At 37.7% G+C, this 25505-nt stretch overlaps 1 protein-coding gene across 1 annotated transcript in view; it reads right to left on the bottom strand.

Annotated features, from left to right (window-relative positions):
* The window catches only part of CCDC138 (coiled-coil domain containing 138), a gene marked incomplete at both ends in the record, with an annotated part of 41018 nt that overhangs the window by 14044 nt on the left and 1469 nt on the right, over nt 1-25505 (bottom strand). Inside the window, 12 exons of the mRNA XM_082493441.1 lie at nt 3623-3799; nt 10673-10865; nt 11993-12109; nt 12704-12862; nt 15060-15170; nt 15250-15327; nt 16749-16868; nt 19407-19580; nt 20606-20790; nt 23290-23405; nt 24159-24276; nt 24927-24987. Coding sequence (XP_082349567.1) covers nt 3623-3799; nt 10673-10865; nt 11993-12109; nt 12704-12862; nt 15060-15170; nt 15250-15327; nt 16749-16868; nt 19407-19580; nt 20606-20790; nt 23290-23405; nt 24159-24276; nt 24927-24987 — 1609 coding nt within the window. The remainder of the gene's footprint in view (nt 1-3622; nt 3800-10672; nt 10866-11992; nt 12110-12703; nt 12863-15059; nt 15171-15249; nt 15328-16748; nt 16869-19406; nt 19581-20605; nt 20791-23289; nt 23406-24158; nt 24277-24926; nt 24988-25505) is intronic.

Here is a 25505-nt window from a genome sequence, read left to right as displayed (position 1 = left end):
AAATGCCCTGAAGCCATCCTCTGGACCACCTTATGATCTAGCAAGCTTTCTCAGACAACTAAATCATTCTAGAATTAATTATTCCTCTACCTCTGCCTGCTGATCCTTCTCTTCCTTGTGAAAAAAAGATCTAACAGGCAACAATCAGAACAGTAGGAGATATTGCGTCTGAATGCGTATCCTGAGCTAGTCAGGACTGATAACCATGTAATAATAACATCATAGACAGACAGATAAAAAAGTACCGAAGAATGTTACCTTTCAGTCCTCCACCACTTCCCATTGAAATGGTGTTGTCAGGACTCTCCTAGATTCTTGATGTGAAACTCCTGAACAGAAATGGATAGGGGGTGCATGAAAGGCTGTGTGCCAGTAAGATACACAGCAGTAATACCATAAATTTTAATTTGCCATTAAGGTCTTGTACATAGATATAAAACAGATGATACCAATGCCTCAACTGTTGCATTTGACATCAAGTTTTCAGTAACTGAATGCCTTATCAGCACTGCCAATGTCCTATGAACTTGCAATGGAACCTTGGATCCTGGAACCATTGTACCAGATACACTATGAAGCCAGAAGCAATGATAGGGATCTAAAATATGAAAGCGTGCATACCAAAACCAAACCAGTCAATAGGCTTAAGCGGTACTGCAGACTCTCATTATGATTTTTATCAAAGCACAGAAATATCCATCTTAGACCAGTAGGTATTTTCTTCAGATGCAGCTTAAGTAATTTTCCTTAATATACAAGGGAAATCTAGCTTTCATTTCTGGAACATGAGGAAGATAATTTCTTATAGGAAAGAGAACCTACATGAAGACCTCAGACAGACCTGGACTGTACAGAACCATTACCATTCATTGCTTCCTGTAACAAAAGGTACATGCAGTTATACGGAGGAGTAGTGCAGCATAGTAGTTATTTCATATCTGATTCACATCTTTCAGTCTCGACAACTAAAATTTGAATCTGTAAAAATCCTCCACAAAAAATTTTGAAACTTAAAAAAAAAAAAGTTATAGAAAAGAGTATCTGGAAAAAAAAAGAAGCACTGGCTTTTTTCTCCAACTTAATTTCTAATCACTTCAGCTCTAAAGGTAGTATTTTTGAACAAAAATATTGGAATACTCCTATAGAACCAGAAAATTACTGCAGCAAGTTGAAAGAATGCCTAGGATTGCATATCTTACAGGAAAAAATAAAAGCCTAGACTTTGCCTCCTGTTGGTCAAATGCTATCTTTTTGGGTAATGCGATTCCATATTTTAGCATACAGACAGCTACATATGACTTCATATTTAAGGCTGCACACCAACACAGCTTTAAAATTGAGCATAAATTCCTGTTTTAATCTAACACTAAGAGCCCTCTGAATATCCACGCCTTCTTCTAGTTTATCTTTTAATGACTTTTTAATAGGAAACTTACAAAGGAATGAAAACACAATTTCCCATCAACAATGCTACTTCTCATTGTTAACAATTCACTGCAAAACACTATGTATTAGAAAAACGCAGACGACGCCTATAACTTGTGTATTGGCAATTTATTCTACCGAAAAGAAAGGCTCTGCAGAAGGCTTTATATCCAGTTGCTGAGAAAAAAAAAAAATCTCAAATAAATGTCAGTTCAATTAAATATTACTCTTCCTTCCCTGATTTCACAAATATACATCTTCTCTGAGAAGTAACAAGGCAAAACGTGAGTTGCTCACACAATATCTCCATTATGGAGATATACTGGGTCGGGGCAATCCCAAGCACAAATACAGGGAAGGGCTGGAGAGCAGCCCTGAGGAGAAGGACCTGGGGGTGCTGATTGATGAGAAGCTCAACATGAGCCAGCAGTGTGCGACTGCAGCCCAGAAGGCCAACCATATCCTGGGCTGCATCAAAAGAAGTGTGGCCAGCCAGCAGGTAAAGGGAGGTGATTCTGCCCCTCCACTCCACTCTTGTGAGACCCCACCTGGAGTACTGCATCCAGCTCTGGAGTCCCCAGCATAAGAAGGACATGGACCTGCTGGAGCATGTCCAGAGGAGAGCCACAAGGATGATCCGAGGGCTGGAGCATCTCTCCTATGAAGAGAGGCTGAAAGAGTTGGGGCTGTTCAGCCTGGAGGAGAGAAAGCTCCGGGGAGATCTTATTGCGGCCTTCCAGTACCTAAAGGAGGCCTACAGGAGAGCTGGGGAAGGACTTTTTACTAGGGCATGTAGTGGTAGGACGAGGGGGAATGGCTTTAAACTAGAAGAGGGCAGGTTCAGATTGAACATTAGGAAGAAGTTTTTCACTTTGAGGGTGGTAAGGCACTGGGACAGGTTGCCCAGAGAGGCTGTTGAGACCCCATCCCTGGAGGTGTTCAAGGCCAGGCTGGACGTGGCCTTGGGCAACCTGGTCTAGTGGGAAGTGTCCCTGCCTATGGCAGGGGGGTTAGACCTCGATGATCTTCAAGGTCCTTTCCAAGCTAAACCATTCTATGATTCTACGATTTTTCTTCAAACTGAAAGCATCTAGCGTATCAGAAGGACTACTGCTAGGTAACAGAAGATGTAGTTACTGGCATTACCCAAAGTAATATCAGACACCATCCACCTTGCTTAGGTTACTTTTGTGCATACAACCATCTCTTTCCCAATCACTTTACAAATCATAGTTATGAGTATTAGGAAGAATACTTGAATGTAAGACTACACTAACTACATGATCAGAAAAACAGTCTGCAAGGAAGCATAAAAATCTTTCTGACACCTTGCTACAAAATGGCTTTCAACTCAATGCTGTTCCATTCCAATTCAAACATGCTTTCTATTTTTACCACTACAATGCATGGTAACAAAATACGCCCAAAATAACACTATACATTTCAAAAATAGCAGCAGCCCTTTACCCTTTTCTGTTCTAAAAGGCAGTGAGTGATTTTTATCAGTCACAAGGTTTATGCAACATGGCACTGGAATGCCTCACTACTTTCATGTTCATCTAGTTGGTTATTAACTGATTCTTAGCCTGTATCACTTGGAAAAATGCTGTGACAAATGAGACTATTAACCCTTTTAAAGGGCCACAGCACGGTAAAATTCAGCAAAATATAACTATCTCAGCACAGTAAAATTCAGCAAAACAACCATCTCTTCTAGAAATGTCATTTCCAATTATTAGAAACTGAAAAATGACTGGGTATGAGCTGTTCATTCAAAATAGAAAAAGAATTTCAATAAAGCCTATTTTTTATCTCCACCTACTGGCAGGTTTTCATGATATGTCTTCCCTGTCACAGTCTGACTTCAAAGAAAAACATCAGCAAGGTAAAACAGTGGAATAAACTGAAACCTCAAACCAAAATAGCGGCAAAAAATTCACACCAATATATAAGAAAATAACCAGGACAAAATATAAAGCATAGGTGCTGCAAAGGAGAAGAAAAGACACGACAACTCAGAAAGAGACAGACATTTCAGAATGACATTTTATGTCTCTAATGAATCTACACGACACAAAAAAATGCTTATACTAGATCAGATTATTTATACATAAGAATCATGCTATGTTGTATTTATGCTTACCCGACCTGTTCTCAGCATGATTTTACATTTTTTTTTCTAATTATACAAATTTACCAGATTCCATGGTCATCTGAAGTAATCCATCAAGAGCACTGGAAAGCAGACCTCTGCTGGATACTTTTAAGTGACTTAGTATGACAGGCACACATTGGTATTCCAAAAATAAGGCCTTCCCTTCATCTGTCTTCAAGTCTATGCGAAGGGAATCAAACGCTTGAGCCAGGTAATCCACTGAAAGATATCAGAATACAGGCAATGAAACTTTTATAATCATAATTCCATCAAGCAATATGTGAATAGCTATCCTGAGAGTTACCGTTGCAGATATATACTTAAAAGTTAAATGGCTGAAAATATTAAATTTCATTTTTAGTTAAAGACATCCTCTGCATTTTTTTATTCCTTAACAAATTGTTGAGAGTGGAGAAAAAGACTAACTGCAGACTAACTGCAACTCATATGTCTTTAGGAAAGACAGGCCAGCAAGGCGAGCAGGTGGAGTCGCTCTTTATGTGAGAGAGCAACTGGAATGCATCGAGCTCTCCCTGGGAGCAGACAAAGAGCAAGTTGAGAGCTTGCGGGTAAGGATTAAGGGGCAGGGTAATATGAGAGACACTGTTGTGGGTGTCTGTTACAGGCCACCTGATCAGGATGGGGAAATTGATGAGGCCTTCTACAGACAGGTGAGAATCGCCTCACAATCACAGGCCTTGATTCTCATGGGGGACTTTGACTACCCTGGTATCTGCTGGAAAAGGCCACACAGCTGGGCATGTACAGTCCAGGAGGTTCCTCCAATGCATTGATGATATTTTTTTTACTCAGGTGGTGGAGGAGCCCAGCAGGAGAGGTGTACTACTGGACCTAGTACTGACTAACAAAGAAGGACTGGTGGAAGATGTTAAGGTTGGGGGCAGACTGGGCTGCAGTGATCATGAGAATATTGAGTTCAGGATTAAGTGCAGTATACACAAAATGACAAGTAGGGTTGAAACCTTAAACTTCAGGAGGGCTAACTTTGATCGCTTCAAGGACTTGCTTGGACAAATCCCATGGGAGAGGGCTCTAGAGGGTAAGGGGACTTAAGAGAGCTGGCTACTATTTAAGCGTCACTTCCTCCAAGCTCAGGATCAGTGCATCCCGAAGAGCAAGAAATCAAGCAAGGGAAGAAGGAGACCTGCATGGCTGAGTAGGGACCTTCTGAAAAAGCTCAGGTGGAAGAAGGGAATTTACAATAGGTGGAAGAACTGGCTGACCGCTTGAGAAGAGTATAAGAATGCAGTCAGGGTATGCAGGGAGGAAACAAGGAAAGCCAAGGCAGCCTTGGAATTGAACCTGGCAAGGGATGTCAAGGCCAATAGGAAGGGTTTCTTTAAGTATATAGAAGACAAAAGGAAAACTAGGGAAAATGTAGGCCCACTGTTGAACGAAACAGGTGCTGTGGCGACAGATGATGCAGAGAAGGCGTAGTTGCTGATGCCTTCTTTGCTTCTATCTTCACTGCTTGGGACAGTCCTTGGCAGACCCAGAGTTTGCAGGTAACAGAGAAAGTCTGGAGGAAGCAAGATTTTCCCTTGGTTGATGAGGAACAAGTTAGAGATCAGTTAGATAAACTGGATATCCACAAGTCCATGGGGCCCGATGGGATGCACCCTCGAGTGCTGAGGGAGCTGTGAGAAGTCATTGCTGGGCCGCTCTCCATCATTATTGAAAGGTCCTGGAGAACAGATGAGGTGCCTGAGGACTGGAGGAAAGCCAATGTCACTCCAGTCTTCAAAAGGGCAAGAGGGATGACCCGGAAAACTACAGGCTGGTCAGCCTCACCTCCATCCCTGGAAAGATGATGGAATAGCTTGTTCTGGGTGTCATCTCAAAGCACCTGGAAGAAAAGAAGGTTATCAGAAGTAGTCAACATGGGTTCACCAAGGGGGAGTCATGTCTGACTAATCTGATAGCCTTCTATGATGGCATGACTGGATGGGTGGATGAGGGGAGGGCAGTGGATGTTGTCTACCTTGACTTCGGCAAGGCTTTTGACACTGTCTCCCACATCATCCTCATAGGCAAGCTTAGGAAGTGTGGGTTAGATAAATTGACAGTGGGGTGGATTGAACTGGCTGACAGATAGAGCTCAGAAGGTTGTGCTTAGTGGTGCAGGGTCTGGTTGGAGGTCAGTAATGAGTGGTGTCCCTCAGGGGTCAGTACTGTTCAATATATTTATCAATGACATGGATGAAGGGATAGAGTGTACCATCAGAAAGTTTGCTGATGACACGAAACTGGGAGGAGTGGCTGACATACCAGAAGGCTGTGCTGTCTTACAGTGTGACCTGGACAGGCTGGAGAGTTGGGCAGAGACAAACCTTATGAAATTCAACAAGGGCAAGTGTAGGGTACTGCACCTGGGGAGAAATAACCCCACGCATCAGTACAGGTTGGGAGCTGACCTCCTGGAGAGCAGCTCTGTGGAAAGGGACCTGGGAGTCCTGGTGGACAACAGGATGACCATGAGCCAGCAATGTGCCCTAGTGGCCAAGAAGGCCAATGGCATCCTGAGGTGCATCAAGAAGAGTGTGGCCAGCAGGGCAAGGGAGGTCATCCTCCCCCTCTACTCTGCCCTGGTGAGGCCGCATCTGGAGTACTGTGTCCAGTTCTGGGCTCCCAAGTTTAAGAAAGACAGGAATCTGCTGGAGAGGGTCCAGCAAAGGGCTACAAAGATGATTAGGGGATTAGAACATCTCTCCTATGAAGAAAGGCTGACGGACTTGGCTCTTTTTAGTCTAGAGAAGAGAAGATTGAGGGGGGATCTTATTAATGCTATCAATACTTAAAAGGAGGATGCCAGGAGGATGGGAACAGTCTTTTTTCAGTGGTGCCCAGTGATAAGACAAGAGGTAACAGGCACAAACTTGAATGTAGGAAGTTCCATCTTAACATGAGGAGGAACTTCTTTACTTTGAGGGTGGCAGAGCACTGGAACAGGCTGCCCAAAAAGGTTGTGGAGTCTCCCACTCTGGAGACATTCAAAACCTGCCTGAATGCCATCCTGTGCAACTTGCTGTAAGTGACCCTGCTCTGGCAGGGGGGTTGGACTAGATGATCTCTAGAGGTCCCTTCCAACCCTGACCATTCTGTGGTTCTGTGAAAAATACACTTATGAATATAAAACCCTTCTAATATTTTGCTTAAGAGTAAAGAAATTATAGGCTTGCATAGTTTCAGACAATGTTGGTTTCAACATCTGGGAAACCTCTGTTAAAGCAGTCAAGGGCTGATTTGCCTGAATAAGAGAAATTACTTTCATGAGAGCAACTACTCCCTTTCCTTTCTATATAAAGCTGTACTTAAGTTTCGGTGCATACATTTTATATACTCATCCATTGTGGAGTTCACTAAATTATACAAAGAATGTAGACTAAGTGAAACAACCTAATTTTCTTAATTTCCTGATATCACATCATTCTCAGTATCTTGGAATAGCATTGATCATCTGGAGCGTAGAAAATTAAGTGTAAGGAAACAATTTATCCCATAGCAAAAGTTTAACGACAGTGCCCTCTGCTGGATACTGACAGTTTGAATGAAATGGGATCTACGTCTGAACCAAATGTGATACCTTATCACTAGATCATTAGTGCCATGTGATCAGAGCGATCAAAATTCATAGTAAATTTTGTGAATTCATAGCGACATTTGTGACATTAGTGACACAGTGACATTTTAGTGAATTCATATTGACATTTGAGATACATTTAACAACAGATCATATTTTCCATGGTATAGAAGCCAGCAGTAAACAACCACGAGAAGCTAAACTGATTCATTATCAACAGCGTTCATCTGCTTAGAGTAAGTATGTCTCTGCAATAACTAATTTTTTTATTGCAATTCTTTCTGCATCATTTTTATCAACATAGCTAGAAATGGAAGTCTCAATTTAAGAGTAATTATCATACTTCACCAAAATATCTTGACTGAAACAGTTCCCTCCAACAGCTGAAATACTGTATATGTTCACTAATGATGTCAGGGTGGTCTTCCACCATGTTTAAATCCTGTGTTTACTGTAAATAGTCACAATATAAGTACTGCACAGGTCAGTTAAGCATAAAGACATACTAATCTGCTTAACCATCTAATCCAGAACAATGACTTGCATGAACAAGAACATTGCTCATTACCTATGGATTTAAAATCTTTGGCATCCCTGATTAGTCAACCAGGGTGCCAGAGACTGCAGGAATTTTGTGATTTGGATCTCTGCTTTCTAAGAAATGGCCCAAAATTCGCAATATATTTCATGCAAGAGACAGAAAAAAATGAGATGCCCAAGTAGATATCTGATTCTGACACTCTGGCACTGTTTTTCAGGATCATCTTGAAAATTAACACCTCTGTAACCTGTCTCCATCTCTTTGTGTAACAGGCAGAGGGGATGTGTTACTGGTAAAGACATTTTAAAATGCAAACCATTCTGAGAACAAAAGTGAGCAAAAATACAATCATGGAATAATTTAGGTTGGAGCCTCCTGCCCAAAGCAGGACCATCTCTGAAGTTAGATCAGATTGCTCATAGTCGTAATCCCACTGAACAATTATTTGCTATCAAAATGATCTGTGCTTTTAAAATGTCTTTGAAAAGGGAAAAACTAAGTGGTTAATATCACGTTGGAAAAGCGTTATAGATACATTCATTCTTATGCTATCCTTGTAGAACTTATTCTTGCAGAAAATCCCAGTTATGCGGCACCACAGTAACACCTAAGTTGCTGCAAGTAGGCAGTAATCACTTCTTACACCTGCTCTTAATGGTATATAATTAGTGTTTTCTGCCTGACTTCCATAAAAAGGATCTGCAACACCTCTTGTTCCCTATTTCCCTTGAAGAAAGAAAAGCTTCGTAACTGAAGGCAGCAGTTAACAAATCAGCTGAGAGAATGGTTACTGTATTCTTTGAGATATGTTTTCCACAGTTTTTTTCTCATCCTGTCAAGACACAATCTGATTGTTGTTAACTTGTAGTATCTACTTTGAAACCTTTGTCTTCTCCCTCTCCCATGAGGCAGGGAAGACCCAACTTCCCCTATTTCTTTGCCAACACAAAGTCATATAAGTTTTAAGTAGAGAATTCTACTTTACACTACTATTATACATTGTCTGCTAATGTGAAAGGTGGGAGGATCCTGGGAACAAAGTGGAAACAGAAAAAAACCTCACAGTGAAAGGAAAGATTCACTTACCCTCTGATAACCCCTTTCACACTCCCCCGATTCTTTTTGGTTAACAAAAGGCAGAGGCATGAGCTGAAAGTTATGCAGATACAATAATCCCCTAACAGGTATTGAAGGCTGTTCGGACTATGTTGTTTAAGAGGATGTTTGAATTTTTCTTTTTTTAAGCTCAATTTTTTTCAAAGAAATAAATACACAAAAAATCAAGTCTTTATATAGTCAGAAGCTCAACTTGATAATATGTGGCTATTATATTACATTCAGGATTCAGAGAGGACCTATCAACTCTGTTGCTTTTATGCTGATGGACTCTTTTTGCATAGGTGAACAAAATTGCTTCATAGCAATCACTGAAACCATTACTGAATTAAAACAATTAAGTTTTAATTAAGAGAGCTAATAATAGAAGTAAAAATAAGACATTCTTTCGTATTACTCATAAAATCTGCAGATTTATGAATTAAGAACCTTCAAGCATAATTCAGATTAAGTATTACTGTAGAAGTTTTCAAAGAAGTCATATATAAATTAGAAATAGAATTTATTTAAATGACCAAAGTTAATTTTAAAATCAAGTATCTCTATAAATCAGATTGATTGAAGGTTTTTCTTCTCTGGGTTCTGACAGAAAAGCATATGCTCATCTCTATGTCAAAAGGATAAGGAAGGAAAGCATTACAAATCTGAGTTTGTGCCTCTTCTCATAGCGTGCTCAACACTCAGAGCTCACAAGAAACGGTCCGTTTTTGTCATCACTTTAAAGAAAATGTTTCCATCTTTTCAGATGATATCTGTTTTCAAAGAAGGTCCCACTGAGACGATTTGCCACAGCATCTTGAAAACTGCACAAGTGGAGTAACTTGTCATAACCTGAAGCAGAAGTCACTATTTTCAGAGCTGTGTTATCTCCTGATATGACCTTGTACATTACTATACCACATCAACAAAGGAATTTTGGAAGATTCTGGATAAAAAGGCCACTTTTCATGCCAGACACGTGGCTTTGAAGTCTAAAACATTTTTACATAAACAGAACATGGTGCCTTTGTAAATGAGCCTATTGAACAGTGAAATCTGAATGGACAATCATATCAAGCACTGACAACTTCATAGAGTTGCATTTTCCAGTGTTAATATTATTGGTAGCCATTTGCAGTGCCAGATTTGGTAGGGGAGAAGAGGGGAGCAGCAGACAGGTAAGGGCTGGAGTATGAACTGTATACTAAACTTAGACCAAAGGACAAAGCAATTTCAGGACAGATATTGTATCACCATTCAATCAAACAATTACAAACCACGACACAGCTGGCTTTCTCTATGTGACCACAGATATGTCAGAAATACCTATGAACATCAGATTTATCTATAAAGATAAATGCAGCAAAATCATAAATATGTCAGAAAATAAACCCTTGACACTGCAGCTGATCAGCCTTTCAGGGGATAGGTAAACAACCTACGAGCTTATACAGGACAGTGAAATTCTAGAACTGTTCAATATCTGTTACTTATTTCAGTTTATAAAAGAGTAACTAGCTGTGCCATTCCACGCAGTAAAGATCTTGGCAATCCAATCACTGCTGTAGTAACAGTTTGACAGAATTACTAACATCTCCTTTCCCCTTCAGAAATGTTTATTTGTCTGACAAGAAGTCGATACACTAAAAGGAACACAAACATTCAAACATGAAATTAGTAACAGCAAGATTCATATTTGTTTCCAGTATATTTTTCTTCACAAGTTAGTAAAATTCAAATAAACCACTTTTCATGAATAAAGCATAACTGATGCTACAGTGTCACTGAAATGTTTTTTGTCCAGGCACATAACTGAAATAAATAAATAATTTAAAAAAAAAAAATCAGAACTTACCTTGTGTCACTGTTTTAAGCACAATTAAAGTTGACAGAAACCTCAAAGGCATACAGGAACTCCTAAAGAAAGCTGCCGATTTTGATTTACTCTCCGTAGACTGTTCAGAAGAACTATGTGGATTTCCCTTACTTATTACACCTTTGAAAATATCTTCGCCAAGTCTCCTCATTGTTGATGTCATTGTTGCATGCTGTTTCAAACAATGCACACACTTAATGTAAAGATTAAAACACGTTAAACCCCTGTGTACTATGTAGAGATACAAACGTCCCCCCAGCAAATAAATATTAAATAGCAAATGGTTTGACCATGTGTTGGATCCTTATCTGTACAGGATACTCTGTGTTCCAAAAGCAGTTGAACAACATTATCACAGCACCTTATCAACACCTACTTCACAAAGGGAATAGTTAGCTAGGTCCCCTGATATGCTGACATTATTTAAGTTGCCTCTGGTTCCAGAACAAGATCAGCTTCAGTCAACATTATTTTGTAAGGTTGCCTGAAGTTATATCCTGTAAAAGCATTTACAGAATCAAGGTCTAAACAGGAACCTTAAGAACACTGTACAGGTAAGACCTATTAGACTTTTCATCATGAACTATACAGAAATATTACTTCAGAATCAAACTTCACAATATGTTCATTTAAAATTTTTCTTATTAGCACTAAAACTGACAGCTTACTATTCTATTGAATTTAAACTCAAGATACTTACAAAGTTTCCTACCTTTTGCTTTAGCGAAAGCACTATTGACAGCACTATGTGCTACACTGAGTCTTAACAGTATGGCTACCGTATTTTTCTTTATTGTACTGCTATGTATTTTCTTATAGCAGTCTAGTCAGAGGGAATAAGGAATGTCTTGTGGTTAGACAACTGAGCAGAGAACAGAAAAATCAAAATTCCTTTGCTGCTTTGCCACACACCTCCATCAATTTCAACAAATCTCATGTAGAAAGCGAACCTAAAAATATTGCCTTTTCTAGTGCAAAAGGTTTGTAAATACATGTAAAAGTACAATTTCTGAGATGCTTAGACACCACAACAGAGATCACATACTTATAAAAACTGTTTAGATACACAATGCAAAATTTAAAATTAACTTGAAAAAGAATTTATTTTTTTCATTTGCCATGTATCTGTGGTAAACATTATGAATTTATGTTTTGCAAAGACAGCAAAGTTTCTTTTATACATACTACCTGAAAACATCCACTTTTCAGATGTATTTAAAACACAAAATCCACTAATATCTTCTGGGAATATGGGTTTAAAAAAAAAAACACATACAGCAAGACGACTACTGTTTTTACCTGAGTACCACTGTCTAGCTGTCTTATAGTCCAGTAAATAAATTTAATCACAGGCATGTGTAGCTTAGGATTCACAAATGGCATCCACTGGAGTTGCTCAGTAGCTATAGGAAAAATCTGTAAAAATAACCATAAGTGAAAAAACAAACAAAACTCCCAATATTCTCTTGGCGTTTAACAGATTACATATGCAAATACTCACTGGGCAGATCCAGTACAGGTAACAGAATTATAAGCATACACACATTTTAAACTTTACAGAAATTTACATGCAAAGGTGGAGATCCATCTCCACTCAATCGCAGTAAATCAAATCACAATGGCTATAATTCTTTAATATAATGAGGAAAAACAGTAAAGGTTTTCTGAACACTTCACTTATTTCCAAACCTTGGGATCCCCAGAAAGAAAATAATAAAAGCGTTAAAGGTATACCATAGTAGAACCTTTTATCAAGCATAAATTGAAACTTTAATACCTAATATAGGCATCAAAATATAATTTTCCTTAAAAATTATCTATATACTTTACAAATGACAAATTGTCTATTATATCTCACTGCCAGAATTAATACTGACTTATTAACAGTGATTTTGTTTTAATTACTGTATCCAAAGCATGTATCAAACAGTGTTATATTCTCAAAATCATTCAAAGAAATCCAGAAATAGAAAACGTATTAACTCAAGCAAACAATACAAACCCCTTTACCTTCATACACCTTTCCTGGGTGTGGGTTTTTTGGAAGGTCTGGGTAAGTTTATGACTGTCCTCTCTTTCTTCTTGTATTTTTATTTTGCTAAGATGCTGGTCTGAGATCCAATCCATAAGAAAAGTTAAGAGCTCATAAACTTGAGAATTCGATGGTAGCTGTAATACATCCACAAAAACAGATATTTCAGCTTTCAAGTTAATGACTTTTATAAGCCAAAATAGTAACAGACTGAAATACATGAGAGTACATTAGTTCTGAAATGTTACGCGTAATTTAAAGGATGATGAGTATATACCTGATAAAATCTGGGAGGTAAGTTACTGTATTGGGAGGCTGTGGAAAACATTATACTCAATGAAATACAGATCTTGCACAGGCCATGTCTGCTCTGTTGGGTCTTGTACCCAGGGTTTGAGAAGCCTGTATGCTATTAATATAGCCTGCAACTTATAATATCTTTGGGAAAGGTAAACTGTATGTGGATCAAGGGGTGGAATGTGGTGACCCTGACCCAGAGACTGCCATACATTGAAGAGTCAGAGATCCACATCACAGTTAACCTGAGCAGGCACCGCCTACGCTGTGCTGCACAGATCCCTTGGCTGCAGGATAAACTCAGCCTGTAACAGGAGCCTGCCGGCAGCTCCCACTTGGTACTGGTGATCACGCCTCCCCCGTGGCCTTGCCTTTGTCTAAAAGGGCAACAAGAAATTCTCTTGTGAATGTTCTTCACGAATAGAGTTGTTTTCTTAGAAGAAAACTATATAGTAGCTTGAGCAACCTAAAAGGAGGAGCTTCTCTCCATGGACAGAACCTGCTCAGCATGCCCTGCAAAAAATCCACCCGGGCTCCATCTGATGCTGCACAAACACAAGGTTCCCAGCATCTGAAGGGATGTTAATATTTACTTGCTCTATACATTGCTCCTCTTATTCTGTCTTATTAAAACAGCTATTTCATTAAGCCATTTGCTGTTAGGCTTTCTTATAGAGATCTAGAAAGAACTCTGCATCGTTTCTCTCTCACACCTCACTCCCCTCCCCACTGCAGACCAGATACTACCTGTTTCTGGGTGTGAAAAAATACACACATCATGTATTTCGTACTTAGACAAATGGTTATAAAAGGCCTGGGAAAAGATTTTCACATACAGAATCACTCCATTTTATAATTTTGGGCCAAATTAATTACAGGGGAAAGCAAATGTTTAACGTCCTTTGCATGTGAAAATTCTCATTTCAGTGCACTAGACCTCTACACTAGACCATACAATCCACTGTTGTTAAAGTCTAACTGCATAACTAGCATTGTTAGAAAAAGAATAGACTTAATTAAATGGTCATTCTGTCCCTGTACTACATTGCAATGAAATACTCTATGAAAGCTATTCAGAGGCACCTGAGGACAGGCTGCACCGACAGTTCACTAAAGACTTCAAAAATTTTCTTGTATCTACCTTTAGATAACTGTTTTCCTCTTCACTCAGAACTGTAACTACTGATACTGTTTATATTTCACTTGCAACCAAAGTACACTAAAACCTATGTAAACAGAGAAATATGTTGGCTATATATAGACAGCACAGTTTTAAGGCATCTGATACAGATTAATTCAGGTAGGATGGTGTGAATATCTCTTTCCCATTTCACAGTTTAACCTCTAGCTGGAGAAAATCATTACCAGTTGGAAGATGTTGGCAGAATACTACCACAGGACTTGCTACTAAATGGAATAACGTGGAGACAGAAAGCATTTCATTAAATGATATAAGAAGATATTTTAAGGAAAACAAGGTGATCATTTTGGAAATGTGTATCAACACTACATTTACTCCCTTTCCCTCATTAAAGACAATTTCTCAAAAAAATAGCATTAGCACAATTGCCTCTGGCTTACAAAATTAAAATTCTTTATCTGATACCTCTGACTAATTTTTAGCTAGTGTTATTCATAAAAACAGTGCTGTACTGTAGCAGTAACCAGCATGAGTTTAAGATTTGCTCTGACACAGCAAAAGAAATCAGTAACAGTGTAAGCAGGTTATCATTTTAATTGACGGATGAAAGATGATGTAACAGGAAGAGAAAAACATACCATATAAATAAAAATATATACATACACTATATACATAGACAATATGAAATCCAACAGACATTTTTAGAAACGAGCTTAATTCTTTAACTGCTTGGTTTTGCCCAATATAATCTATATCTTTTCTTACTGTAACTAATTCATTCACAAAATAAATAAAATTGGAAGTTACATGTTTTTAATTTCTAGCAGATACACAGATAATGTTCCACTGCCTAATGTATTTAGAAAAATGAATCTTTCATTTTGCCCGATTCTTACCTTAGCAATTTTTGATGTTACCATCACTCTTTCCTGCTTGACAGGTTTACTTTGTTGCACCACTTGACATATATCCTTCGACTTCTGTACCATTAAAAATTCATGCTTCCTCTACAACAAAATGTAACAATGAATTAAAATTCACCTGATACCTATAAAGGAAGCAGGTACATGTAAAAACAAACCTTACTTGTAGATTCTCTAGACGAGCTTGTACTTTTCTTGCTTGACCTTCCAACTTCTTGTTCAGGTCAGTGACATCATTTAACTGAAAGAATCAGAAAATATTAAAGTATTTCTAAATTCAAAACTCACTTCTTGACTTAATTATCACACTGAAATAATTTTATGTGGTTGCTGAGCAGCTAAAATATTTAAGTTCAAGTTTTTTCTTCTGAGTATGTAAAGTGATAGAAACAAAATCCTCATCCACCTCCTCAGCAAATCACAGAATGGTCGAGGTTGGCAGGCACTTCTGGAGGTCATCTGGTCCAACCCCCCAGCTCAAGCAGAGCCACCTAAAGCTGGCTGCCCAGGACCATGTCCAGATGGCTTTTGAATATCTTCAAGGTGGGACACTCCAACACCTCTCTGGGTGACCTGTTCCAGGATAGATGAGACAGAACTAGCTCTTTTATGACTGGCAGCCCAAACTTTCAGTTTGCAGGGGAAGAATAAGCACTACAATGCTTCTCTCGATATACAGGCACTACACATTCGATTACTTTTCACGAAGACGTGACATAAACATGAAGTGCACATTTCAAGAATAGTCCAATCGTCTTGGTTAGTGGGGAGGGTGAAAGCTTTCTTCTCTGCAGAATCAGTTACCGACCATGCTACAAAAACCATTTGCTCTGTGAGAAAAGATGAGGAAAACTGTAACATATTTAAATAGAAGAAACACACTCTACAAATACAACAATGAACAGCATGATTATCAGGGAAGCCCTCAGTTTGCACAGAAATTCAAAGATTTTCTAGTGAGGTGAAATAAAGAGAGAGATGGGTTGCACCATCAACATTCTAGGAGTTAGGTCTGACCTTCTCTAAGAAGAAGAATAAGGCTCTGACGTAGATTTTTATTGTACTCAGAACTGTAATTACTTCAACGAATAAAAAAATGGTCAAATAGTTTAGATAGCGATTTGTGTATCAGCGTTTTAGATCAGACTTAATAGCCAAGTGAGATGAAAATTCTTACTCTATTACTACAAACCACTATCTCAATTTAAGCACCGAGAAAATACGGCCTCCATTAACATTTGTGAAAAACACCTGAAAATACCGAGCAAACATGAAGTTAGAAATACACATTCCACTTTTTATTTAATAGAATCAGCACAGCACTTCAGCACAGAGTGGATTCCATTATGTTATAAATTACTTTCTCTCCATCCACTCTCAATTTCCTTCAGAGGATATGGATTTGTCCTTCCTAACAATTAGCTGCTGCTAGTGGGTCAGAGATATAAGTACAACTTTTTTTTTTTTTTATAGTGTAAAAGATCAAAGAGGCTAAATTTAAAGTACTAGAAAAAGGTGAAGAAGGTACTTTCAGTTGTTCATACAATTCTTGTCTTCCAGAAACAAAAAATCAGCAATTTTGCAAACTTAAGCTGTTCAAATATTTGACATTGTTGGCTGTAACTTGTGAAATTATTGATAACAGAAAATAACTAATTTTACCTGTTTTCTTAGAGAGTCATTCATTTCCTTCAAGGTGTCAAATGATGACTTCAGTCTCCTATTTTCTTTAGTTATTTCTCTCAAGGCTTCTGTCAGCTGTTTAACTTCTGCCTCATGTTGCTATAGAAATATTAAATTTAAAAACATGATTTACAAGAGACTATTTTAGAAACAATTCTAAGCTAAGTTCCATTTCAGTATTAGAATAATAGGACAAAATTCACAGATCAAGTTTGTAATTCTGCATGGCCAAATTTGCACATTTAACCAGTAGTGAGGAAAACAACATCCACACTGCATATTAAGAAGAATTTATAAAGAATATGACAGCAATGTGCACAGCCAATTGCTCTTACTCTTTCCAGATTCTACCCATAAAAGATGATATCAATATGTACATTTCTTAGACAAGTCAGATGTGGGAAAGGCTTGTGAAATAAAACCATTGATAAAGCTTTTATTTACAGCTTATTCTTCCATATAATAGCAAAAAAACTGTCAGTCTGTTTTGCAGCAACTTTTGAGGTTCCAACTAGTTTTTCTGGTGTTGCTCTCTCTGAATCATGCAGAGCAAGAAACTCATCCTATGCCGCTTAGATTAGTGCTCTGGTTTACAGCACAAGCATATGAATTTCTAACTACAACCTGCATATCAACTGCCGTTCTTCTCATTCCCCTTAATCTTATTTTAGATTTAATCTTCTCTGGACACCAGTACATCCGATTTGATAAAACAGCAAAGTTTTATTTTACTGAAAATATTTCAGCTATATATACTTACTATTTTTCATTTTTCCCCTTCCATGAATTCACTATTCTTCACTCATTCACACACTCATTCTCTATTTTTCCATTCCAGTCATATCCTCTCTTCCTACATGTGCAAATGACAAAGATAAAGCTCAGCAGGCAAGCCCTGAAGAGATCCTTCTCTATATTTCTGCTTGGAAGCACAGTAACTTCCATTCCAGCTATACAGGAAAACCACCTACAACTTCTTTTTTCTCAACTGCTGCTCTTCTTCAGTCAATAGGATCAGAACAGCTGTGGGCAGGACATTCTTGTCTAAAGCACCTGCCCACACTTGGCTAAGACAACATGAAATGACAGATACCCTTTTCATACCAATAAACACGTAGACACTGCCAACGTATAATTGAGTGCACCCTATCACATCACATAGAATGTTTTACTTCCATTTTCTACATACACAGTTAACAGGTTTATTTGAATTTCAATAGCTGCTCTAGGAAGAATCAGTAGAGAATTTACCTGAAAAGTAAGTAGTACCAGTATGATAAGCCATAGGGTTGTAGCTGATGCCAGGATGTCCGAGCCACCCGCTTCCATAAGCCAATCAGGCAATGTCATTCATAACATAACCAGCTATACCATTTCTCCTTCCAGATGTTTGCCTAGGCCATTCTTAAGTAATGGAAATACTGCAGTCTTACCAATCTACCTGTCCCTATCCTTAACTATTTTTGCTTAGATCCAGTTTTTCCTAACGCATAACCTAATTTTCCCTTACTACTATTATTACTTCTCCTAACACAGACATGAAAAAAATATTAGTTTCTTCCTCTTTGTTGCAGTCTTTGATGTAGCTGAAGCTTGGCACATTCACTCTCAATTCATCCTGTATGTTGAATGCGTGTGTTTGCTCATCATCCTCTATTTCTGCAGCTGATATTTCTATTCAGGTGCAATACTGTACACTTACACCTTCTGAATAGGATAATGGCTTTTTTCAGACCTACCTTATCTTCAATTTGTCAAGATCAATTTTAATCCTAATGTTCTTTTTCAGTATACTTGAAATTCCCCCTCACTTGCTATTTTCTTCAAATTTAATAAATGTGTTCTTTCTCACTATCAAACTTCTTACTGAAAATACTCATACCAGACAGAAAAGGTATTCCAGAATCCACAATATACATTCCTTCAACTCTACTGCAAACTACTGTCTCACTACACCTTCACACCAACTGCATTGTCTATGTTATACTTTGCTAATATGATTATGAAAATGCCATGCAAACCTGTATTAAAAAAATTCTACTAAGTCCAGATATGTATATAATTCAACAGTAAACACCCACAAGAACAGTGTTGTTGAACACATTTTTCTATTGTTGAAATCATAACATTTCATTTCCTCCCATATCCCCAAAGTTAGGTTGATTTTTTCTTTCTTTAAACTTTCTGAGTGTTTTTTTGCTAATACTCTCTGCAATAGTTGTTATGTCATAAGACCTCATTGTGTCTTAAAGCCTTCCCAAAGAAATCTACTTCAACTAAAGCTAATGAAAAGATACTCATTTAGGTTACATCAATTACAGATAGACCACAATTGTTTCTCTAATTTCTAAAATAGCAAAAACTGTATGATTGGTATAAGCTACCTTTCTTTTCGAAATTGTAACAGTAAAATGTACCTACACATCAGACAACTAAATGCACCATTCTGAAACAGAAGCCATACAAAAACCCTATTGATACTGTTTCTTACTTTTTATGTAAACCTTTCATTTGGGGATTTCAAGCACATTAAAAGAAATAAACATTAGATCTAGCAAACACATAATGAATTAAGATAACTACAACCAAGTTAAATAGCACGTACAGCAATAAACATCATTAAATATCTTCCCATACCTCTTTCATAATTCCAAATCTTGTGTGAACTTCTTCTTCAACACCTCTTATTTTAGCCAAAGCTGCTTCATGTCTAAAAAGCAATGCTTCTCGCTCTGTTATAAAATGCTCTCGTTTCTGGAGTTGCAAAGCATACTCCTGTTGTGCTGAACTTTCTCTCTGTATCAAGAAAACAACTGTTGAAACAGCTTTAAAATCCATGAAATTATCACAATTTATACTGAATTTGAATTTTCCCTCCCAGAGATATGCTGAGCTTTTTGTAAAATTATACAGTTACACAACAGCTTACTGATCAAAAGTATCCTGATGGACATCTGTGTTTAGTTTCCCCACACATTAACCCACATGTTTTTGATGTGTATCAGGATGGCTCAGCCTCCCAAAATACAAAATTCAACTCTACATGGTTGTTCAAGTATAAACCCAGACAATTAAATTTATGATTTTGCTTCCAAAAATTTTGGATAATGGTATTAACTCTAAGACAAAGGAGAGTCTGATGCAATTGTCTATCCTGAACACTAGATTACTTGTATTGTTTCTTCAATTAGTGGGAAGACTCCCTGAAAAAGTGGTGAGGAAAAAAAGAGATACAAAATTGTTTTGGCAAAAGACAGTCCTGGCAGGGAATCTAGCAGAAGCATGGGAGCTATTACAGAATAAAACCATAAGGGAGGTTCTTCTGTCAGTGGCGTACACCTGCTAGAGCATGAACTGCTGGGATTCCCCAGCACCAGCAAAGTAAAGATAAGACAGAATGGAGAGTTTTCACAGGAGGCCATGAAGGCAAGCACTAGCAATTGCCTGGAGCCAGAGTAGTTTCAGATTCTCTCAGGAGAAGCAATGGTTGCTTCCCTCCACGCACACAGTGTGTCACAAGACATACTCCTCTTGGATGTAGCAGCACTGTGTTCAAACTCCTCCAAGCTGAATTTTACCTGATCTACCCACTATGCAAGTCAAAGCACCACTACCAAATCAGTGAATTAATCGAGGGGAAGAGGTGGATGATGACAGAGTTTAAGTATATGAGTGATCGTGATTAGTATAAGTAATAGTTTTAGTACATACGTCCTTAAGTTTGAGTATATAATTAATAGTGTTTTATTACATAAGCAATTTCTGAATTCTCTATCAAAAGTGAGAATCTTCATAACATTACTCAACAAAAATTTTAAGGCGATTCCATTTCCTACCTGAAGCTTCTGATGTATGACAAATAATTCATCATAAATTTGACTGATGTGAGGTGGTATTAAGCCTTGACTATAGCATGCTTGAGCATCAGTTCCACTCACAATTTTCCTCATCCAACCACTAGTGATATTTTGGTCACTATTTTCTCGTGTATTTGCAGCCAAATGGGACGGTAAGGTGCTGCCTATGGAAAGGAAAAACCCATTTTACATTAAAAAAATAGTCCTAGATAAAGAATGACATCATTGTTGATCCAAAATATCGAAAACTTATTTTAGACATGACAGGCATTTTGAGTGACAAGTATAGAGCAAGAGGTATCAAAGTTAGAAAGAAATCTCCTAAAGAATTAGGGAGAATTGTTCAAAGCTGTGTTCCATGAATTGTTTGAATCGATCAGTGATCGATAAAGTTTTATCAGCAAAACGATGTCCTCCTCTTCAATACAGAAATCCCATAGATAACTGTATGAAATCTATGCACAGACTGAATCATAACGTAGCCGAAATCTCTTATTATTTTTGTAACAGCTTTAGGCAAGTGATTTGCTGCTGACCAGATCTTGGCCTGACATCTAAGTTAACAGAACAAGACTTAAGAAACTAAACTATTGGACACAACATGAGAAACCGCTAGACGTGACAGATTAGAGTGTAAGAAGCTGAAGAAAGTTGCAGACAGCATAGTAAGGAATGTCTGGATTTCACAAATAGTCAAATGGCCAAAATTCATAGATGATTGAAGGGAAGTACTGGGATCTTTTGGGGAGAGACATCTTGCAAGGCCAACAGCACCGAGGTACCACATCACACCAAGATTACCTAAGCGACAGTATCAGAAATGTAAGTTTGGGTAGTGTGCTGGTTTTGGTTGGGACAGTTAATTTTCTTCATTGTAACTGGTGTGGTGCTATGTTTTGAATTTATGACAAAATGGCGTTGATAACACAGGGACGTTTTAGCTATTGCTGAGCAATGCTTGCACACCATCAAGGCTTTTTTTGTGTCTCATGCTACCCTGCCAGTAAGTAGGCTGGGGGTGCACATGAAGCTGGGATGGGACACAGTGGGGACAGCTGACCCCAACTGACCATCCCAGACCAGCAATAAAAAACAGGGGAACGATGAGGAACAGGGGACCTTCAGAGTTGTGGCATTTGTTTTCTCAGTTAACCATTACATGAGATGGAGCCCTGCTTTCCTGGATATGGCTGAACACCTGCCTGCCGATGGGAAGCAGAGAATGAATTCCTTATTTTGCTTTGCTTGCACACGCAGCTTTTGCTTTACCTATTGAAGTGTCTTTATCTCAGTCCACGAGTTTTCTCTTTTACCTTTCTGACTCTCCCCCTTCCTACTGCAGAGGTAGGGTGAGCCGCTGTGTGGGGCTAAGGTGCCTGTGGGGGTTAAAACACAACAGGTACAGCTGTAGCAAAACTCAGGCCAATGAAGAAAAAGTAATTAGGGATAAGTTGTTTATATGGCAGGCAACTGGGGAAGAGAAAAGAAGGATAATGAGAAGAAGCATCAAGAAACAGAAAAAGGTTACTAGATAAGCAAATGATGTAATCAGGGCTAATTGGTGGTATGCATCAGGCAGCCTTGTGGTTGATCACCCATCACAGCTGGAACAGGACAATAAACCAAACCTGCTGTTCTGCTGCAGTGTGTCTGCTTCAGGGGTGAGGAAGCAGAGCATAACTAGTACAATGCCACATAAATCATAACAGAAAAAACAAACAAACAAACAAACAGAAAAAAGTAGTTACATCTGAAACAACTGTTTGTGCTATTTATCAGTCTTTTCCATTCATTTTGCCTTCGATCCCAAATACTGTAAACTATGCATTTTTCCTGGTGCAACTCATCTTTTTTTTTCTTTTCAGAAAGAATGTGTTTTCAGAAAGCTGTTCTCTCTCTCTCTCTCTAAAAACTCTCCCAACCCATTTAATACAACTCTTGGTGACAGTCTATTACAGTTCCATTGAACTGTTCTGCCTGGCTTCTGAAATTCCTTTTAGCTTCTTCCTGGGTGGGTTGGCTGTCTGTCTGTCTCCACATTTCCAGATACAATTTCAAAAGAATTCATCAATGTTCTTCTAAACCTAAAATTCTCCACAAGAGACAGACCTACGCTAATTCACAAATTCCTCCAATTGCGGCAGCATTTTCAAACATTTGCAGTGAATTAATGCCATCTGGTTCCTGCTACAGTCTTCCAGTTAGAATTTCCTGAGTTAAATGAACAGCAGATAACACTCTTTCTCTACCCATTGTCAGTTTTCAATCCTTAAACTGACAAAAGACATCTGACTTAACAGAGTTGTAGTATTTGTGACTATAGCTAGTTACTTAAAACAAAGTAAAACAAAACAAAACCACCAAAACCCACCTGTTTCTTCATTCATATTATAAAGTCACCTGGCAACCAGTTTCATAAAAGGTTGATTTTTCTTTTTAAAATGTTTGTTAGTATTGCATCAAGTATGTCTGGACCTCCTAAACTAATTCTAAAGGAGTTACTCATACTTACACGAAAGGTTAAATCCCCAAATTGAAATACATTTTAGCTGATTATTGTATTTCTGAACCAAACAGAAATACATTTACTAGAAAGTTTTTTGAATTACATGTTATACTTCACATAAGAGTCGTAAAAATATTTAAAATTCAATATTTATTACCTGTTTCCACATATATAGCTGTATTTTGAACTGCATCAGTTTCAGAGCAACTAATGGCATTTTCTTCTATTTCCAGACCACTTGAATCACAAAAAGAATCTTGCTCATCATCAAAACTAAAAAAAATACAAAAAAGCAATAACTTGAAATTACTCAGTCCCTTTTTAACATACTACATTTAGAGAACTGAGAGAAGTTTGTATAAAAATCTAAACATTGCTCAATCTAAGATTTTTATATTTGACTGCTAACAAATAGCAGAGTTAAATCGTTTGGATGGAACGCATTATTACTCATAAGATTTTAACCACAACAATTAGTAATGTTGCTTACTTAAAAGTGGTAACAATAACTAGAATTTTTATGCTGTAAGCACATGTATGCCATAGGTAAAACCAATACTCTTCTCTCACCACCAACCACCAAATCCCAGGAAAGCCAAAAATACAGCCCCACTTTTTTCACTACTTTTCCCCCATTTGGTACAAAGTAGACCTGAAAAGAGATTTCTTGGCTTTTGGAATCAAATTATCTCCAAATAAACTTAAAGCTTTTCATCAGTCTGAGCTATTAGTTTTCCTCCTAGTTCAGTTTATATCATCCCTGTACTCAGTTTATATCAACCCTATATTCTGTTAGCAATTCCAACATAGATTAAATTAGATTAGAAAGTGAACAATACAATACTCCTCATCAAAATCACCATCCACATTATTTCATATGTCAGCCACAAACAGTTCTTTACTTAACAAGAATCTTAAAACAACTTTTGGATCTGTGCAGTCTGAATGTATTGTTTACTCGTGGTTTATCTGGATAATGAGAGACAATGAATGATAAAAGAGAGCTGAAGAGAAAACACCTCTTACCAATCCCAGTCTTTAAAACATTGTAGCAAATCACTAGACGATCCGATGCTGTTGTCTGACTCTAAAGAACATTTGGATAAAGAAATAGTTGTATTTTCCAATGAGCTTTCCACATCACCTGGAATATATAAAATAATATTTTTATTTTGTATTTGAGAAGCTGACATTAAGAAATCAACAAGGGCTTATTAAAAATGTTTGCCATGTAATCATGCAGGTTTACGAACCAAAAAAAACACTGATGCACCCTGACAAGTGAATGAAGATGTTATAATAGCTTAAACTATAGGAAGAATTATTTACTTTTCAAACCAGATTTGTCTTTCTGAAGTTTTACAGCTTGCCTTCATATACTAATTCTCCTATAACCAAAGTCATATAAATACATTGTTTTACTCTGCTGTCTGCATGCACCAGCAACATGTGTTTCTCAAGAAGCCCACAGGCATTCTAAATATTAAATGTACAGGTATCTTTAAATTAAAGCTAAATGTACGTGTTATGAGGTGGGCTGCTACCAACTACTTGAAGCAGGACTTAAACACAAACAGGTTGGGAACCACTTTTCTAAAGCATCCTTTTTTTTTTTTTTGATGCGAAAGTTAACATTCCTAGGGTGTCTCCCAGGTATCACAAACCCCTGATCAAGAACATACACCTATTTAAAATAAGAATATACAAAACTACTTAAAATAAATTCAGGAATGATACAGTTTTACTATGTATTTTCCCTGAAAAAGACATCAAAGCACCATTGTTTGGTATTACCTTTGTATATTAGGGAGCTTCCACTCTTACATTCGGTATGTAATGCTCCTGAAAGGCAATCCTATAAGAAAGTGCAAAACCACTGTAATACAGTCAGAATTTTCAGTGAAAGTGTATGTTACAACCTACTTGTTTAAAAGTGACAACACCTTGTGGCAGAACTCTTACTACAGACTACTGACTTTGAAAAGGGAAGTGTTTTTTTTCCAATATATAAATATAAATGGCCCTCATATTAATATAAAGAGGCAAACATATTCACCACAGTCTAATAATGAAATATTCATAGTGTTATACATTAAAATATTTGAGAGACTACAAGACACTATGAAGACAGTGACATAAAATAAGGGCATAAAAGTAGGATTAGGTAATCATGGAAAGAGCGCCATCGATCTTTACATCTAGGCTTTTTAAGTCAAAGTTCCCTGCTCTACTTTTTTCTAGTAACTTGTAACGACATGCTAAAAAACGAATGACAGAAGTATTAAGCTACAAGCAAAATCAATTAAATGCACATTAGAAAAGATCAGACTCAAAGCAGCTCTCATGATCTTAGCTGTGTTACACTGCATCTCT

The sequence above is a fragment of the Vanellus vanellus genome (assembly GCF_965231255.1).
Source record: "Vanellus vanellus genome assembly, chromosome: 1".
Lineage (NCBI taxonomy): Eukaryota > Metazoa > Chordata > Aves > Charadriiformes > Charadriidae > Vanellus > Vanellus vanellus.
The sequence above is the reverse complement of the archived record's forward strand: the minus strand, read 5'-3'. Positions and strand labels throughout refer to the sequence as shown.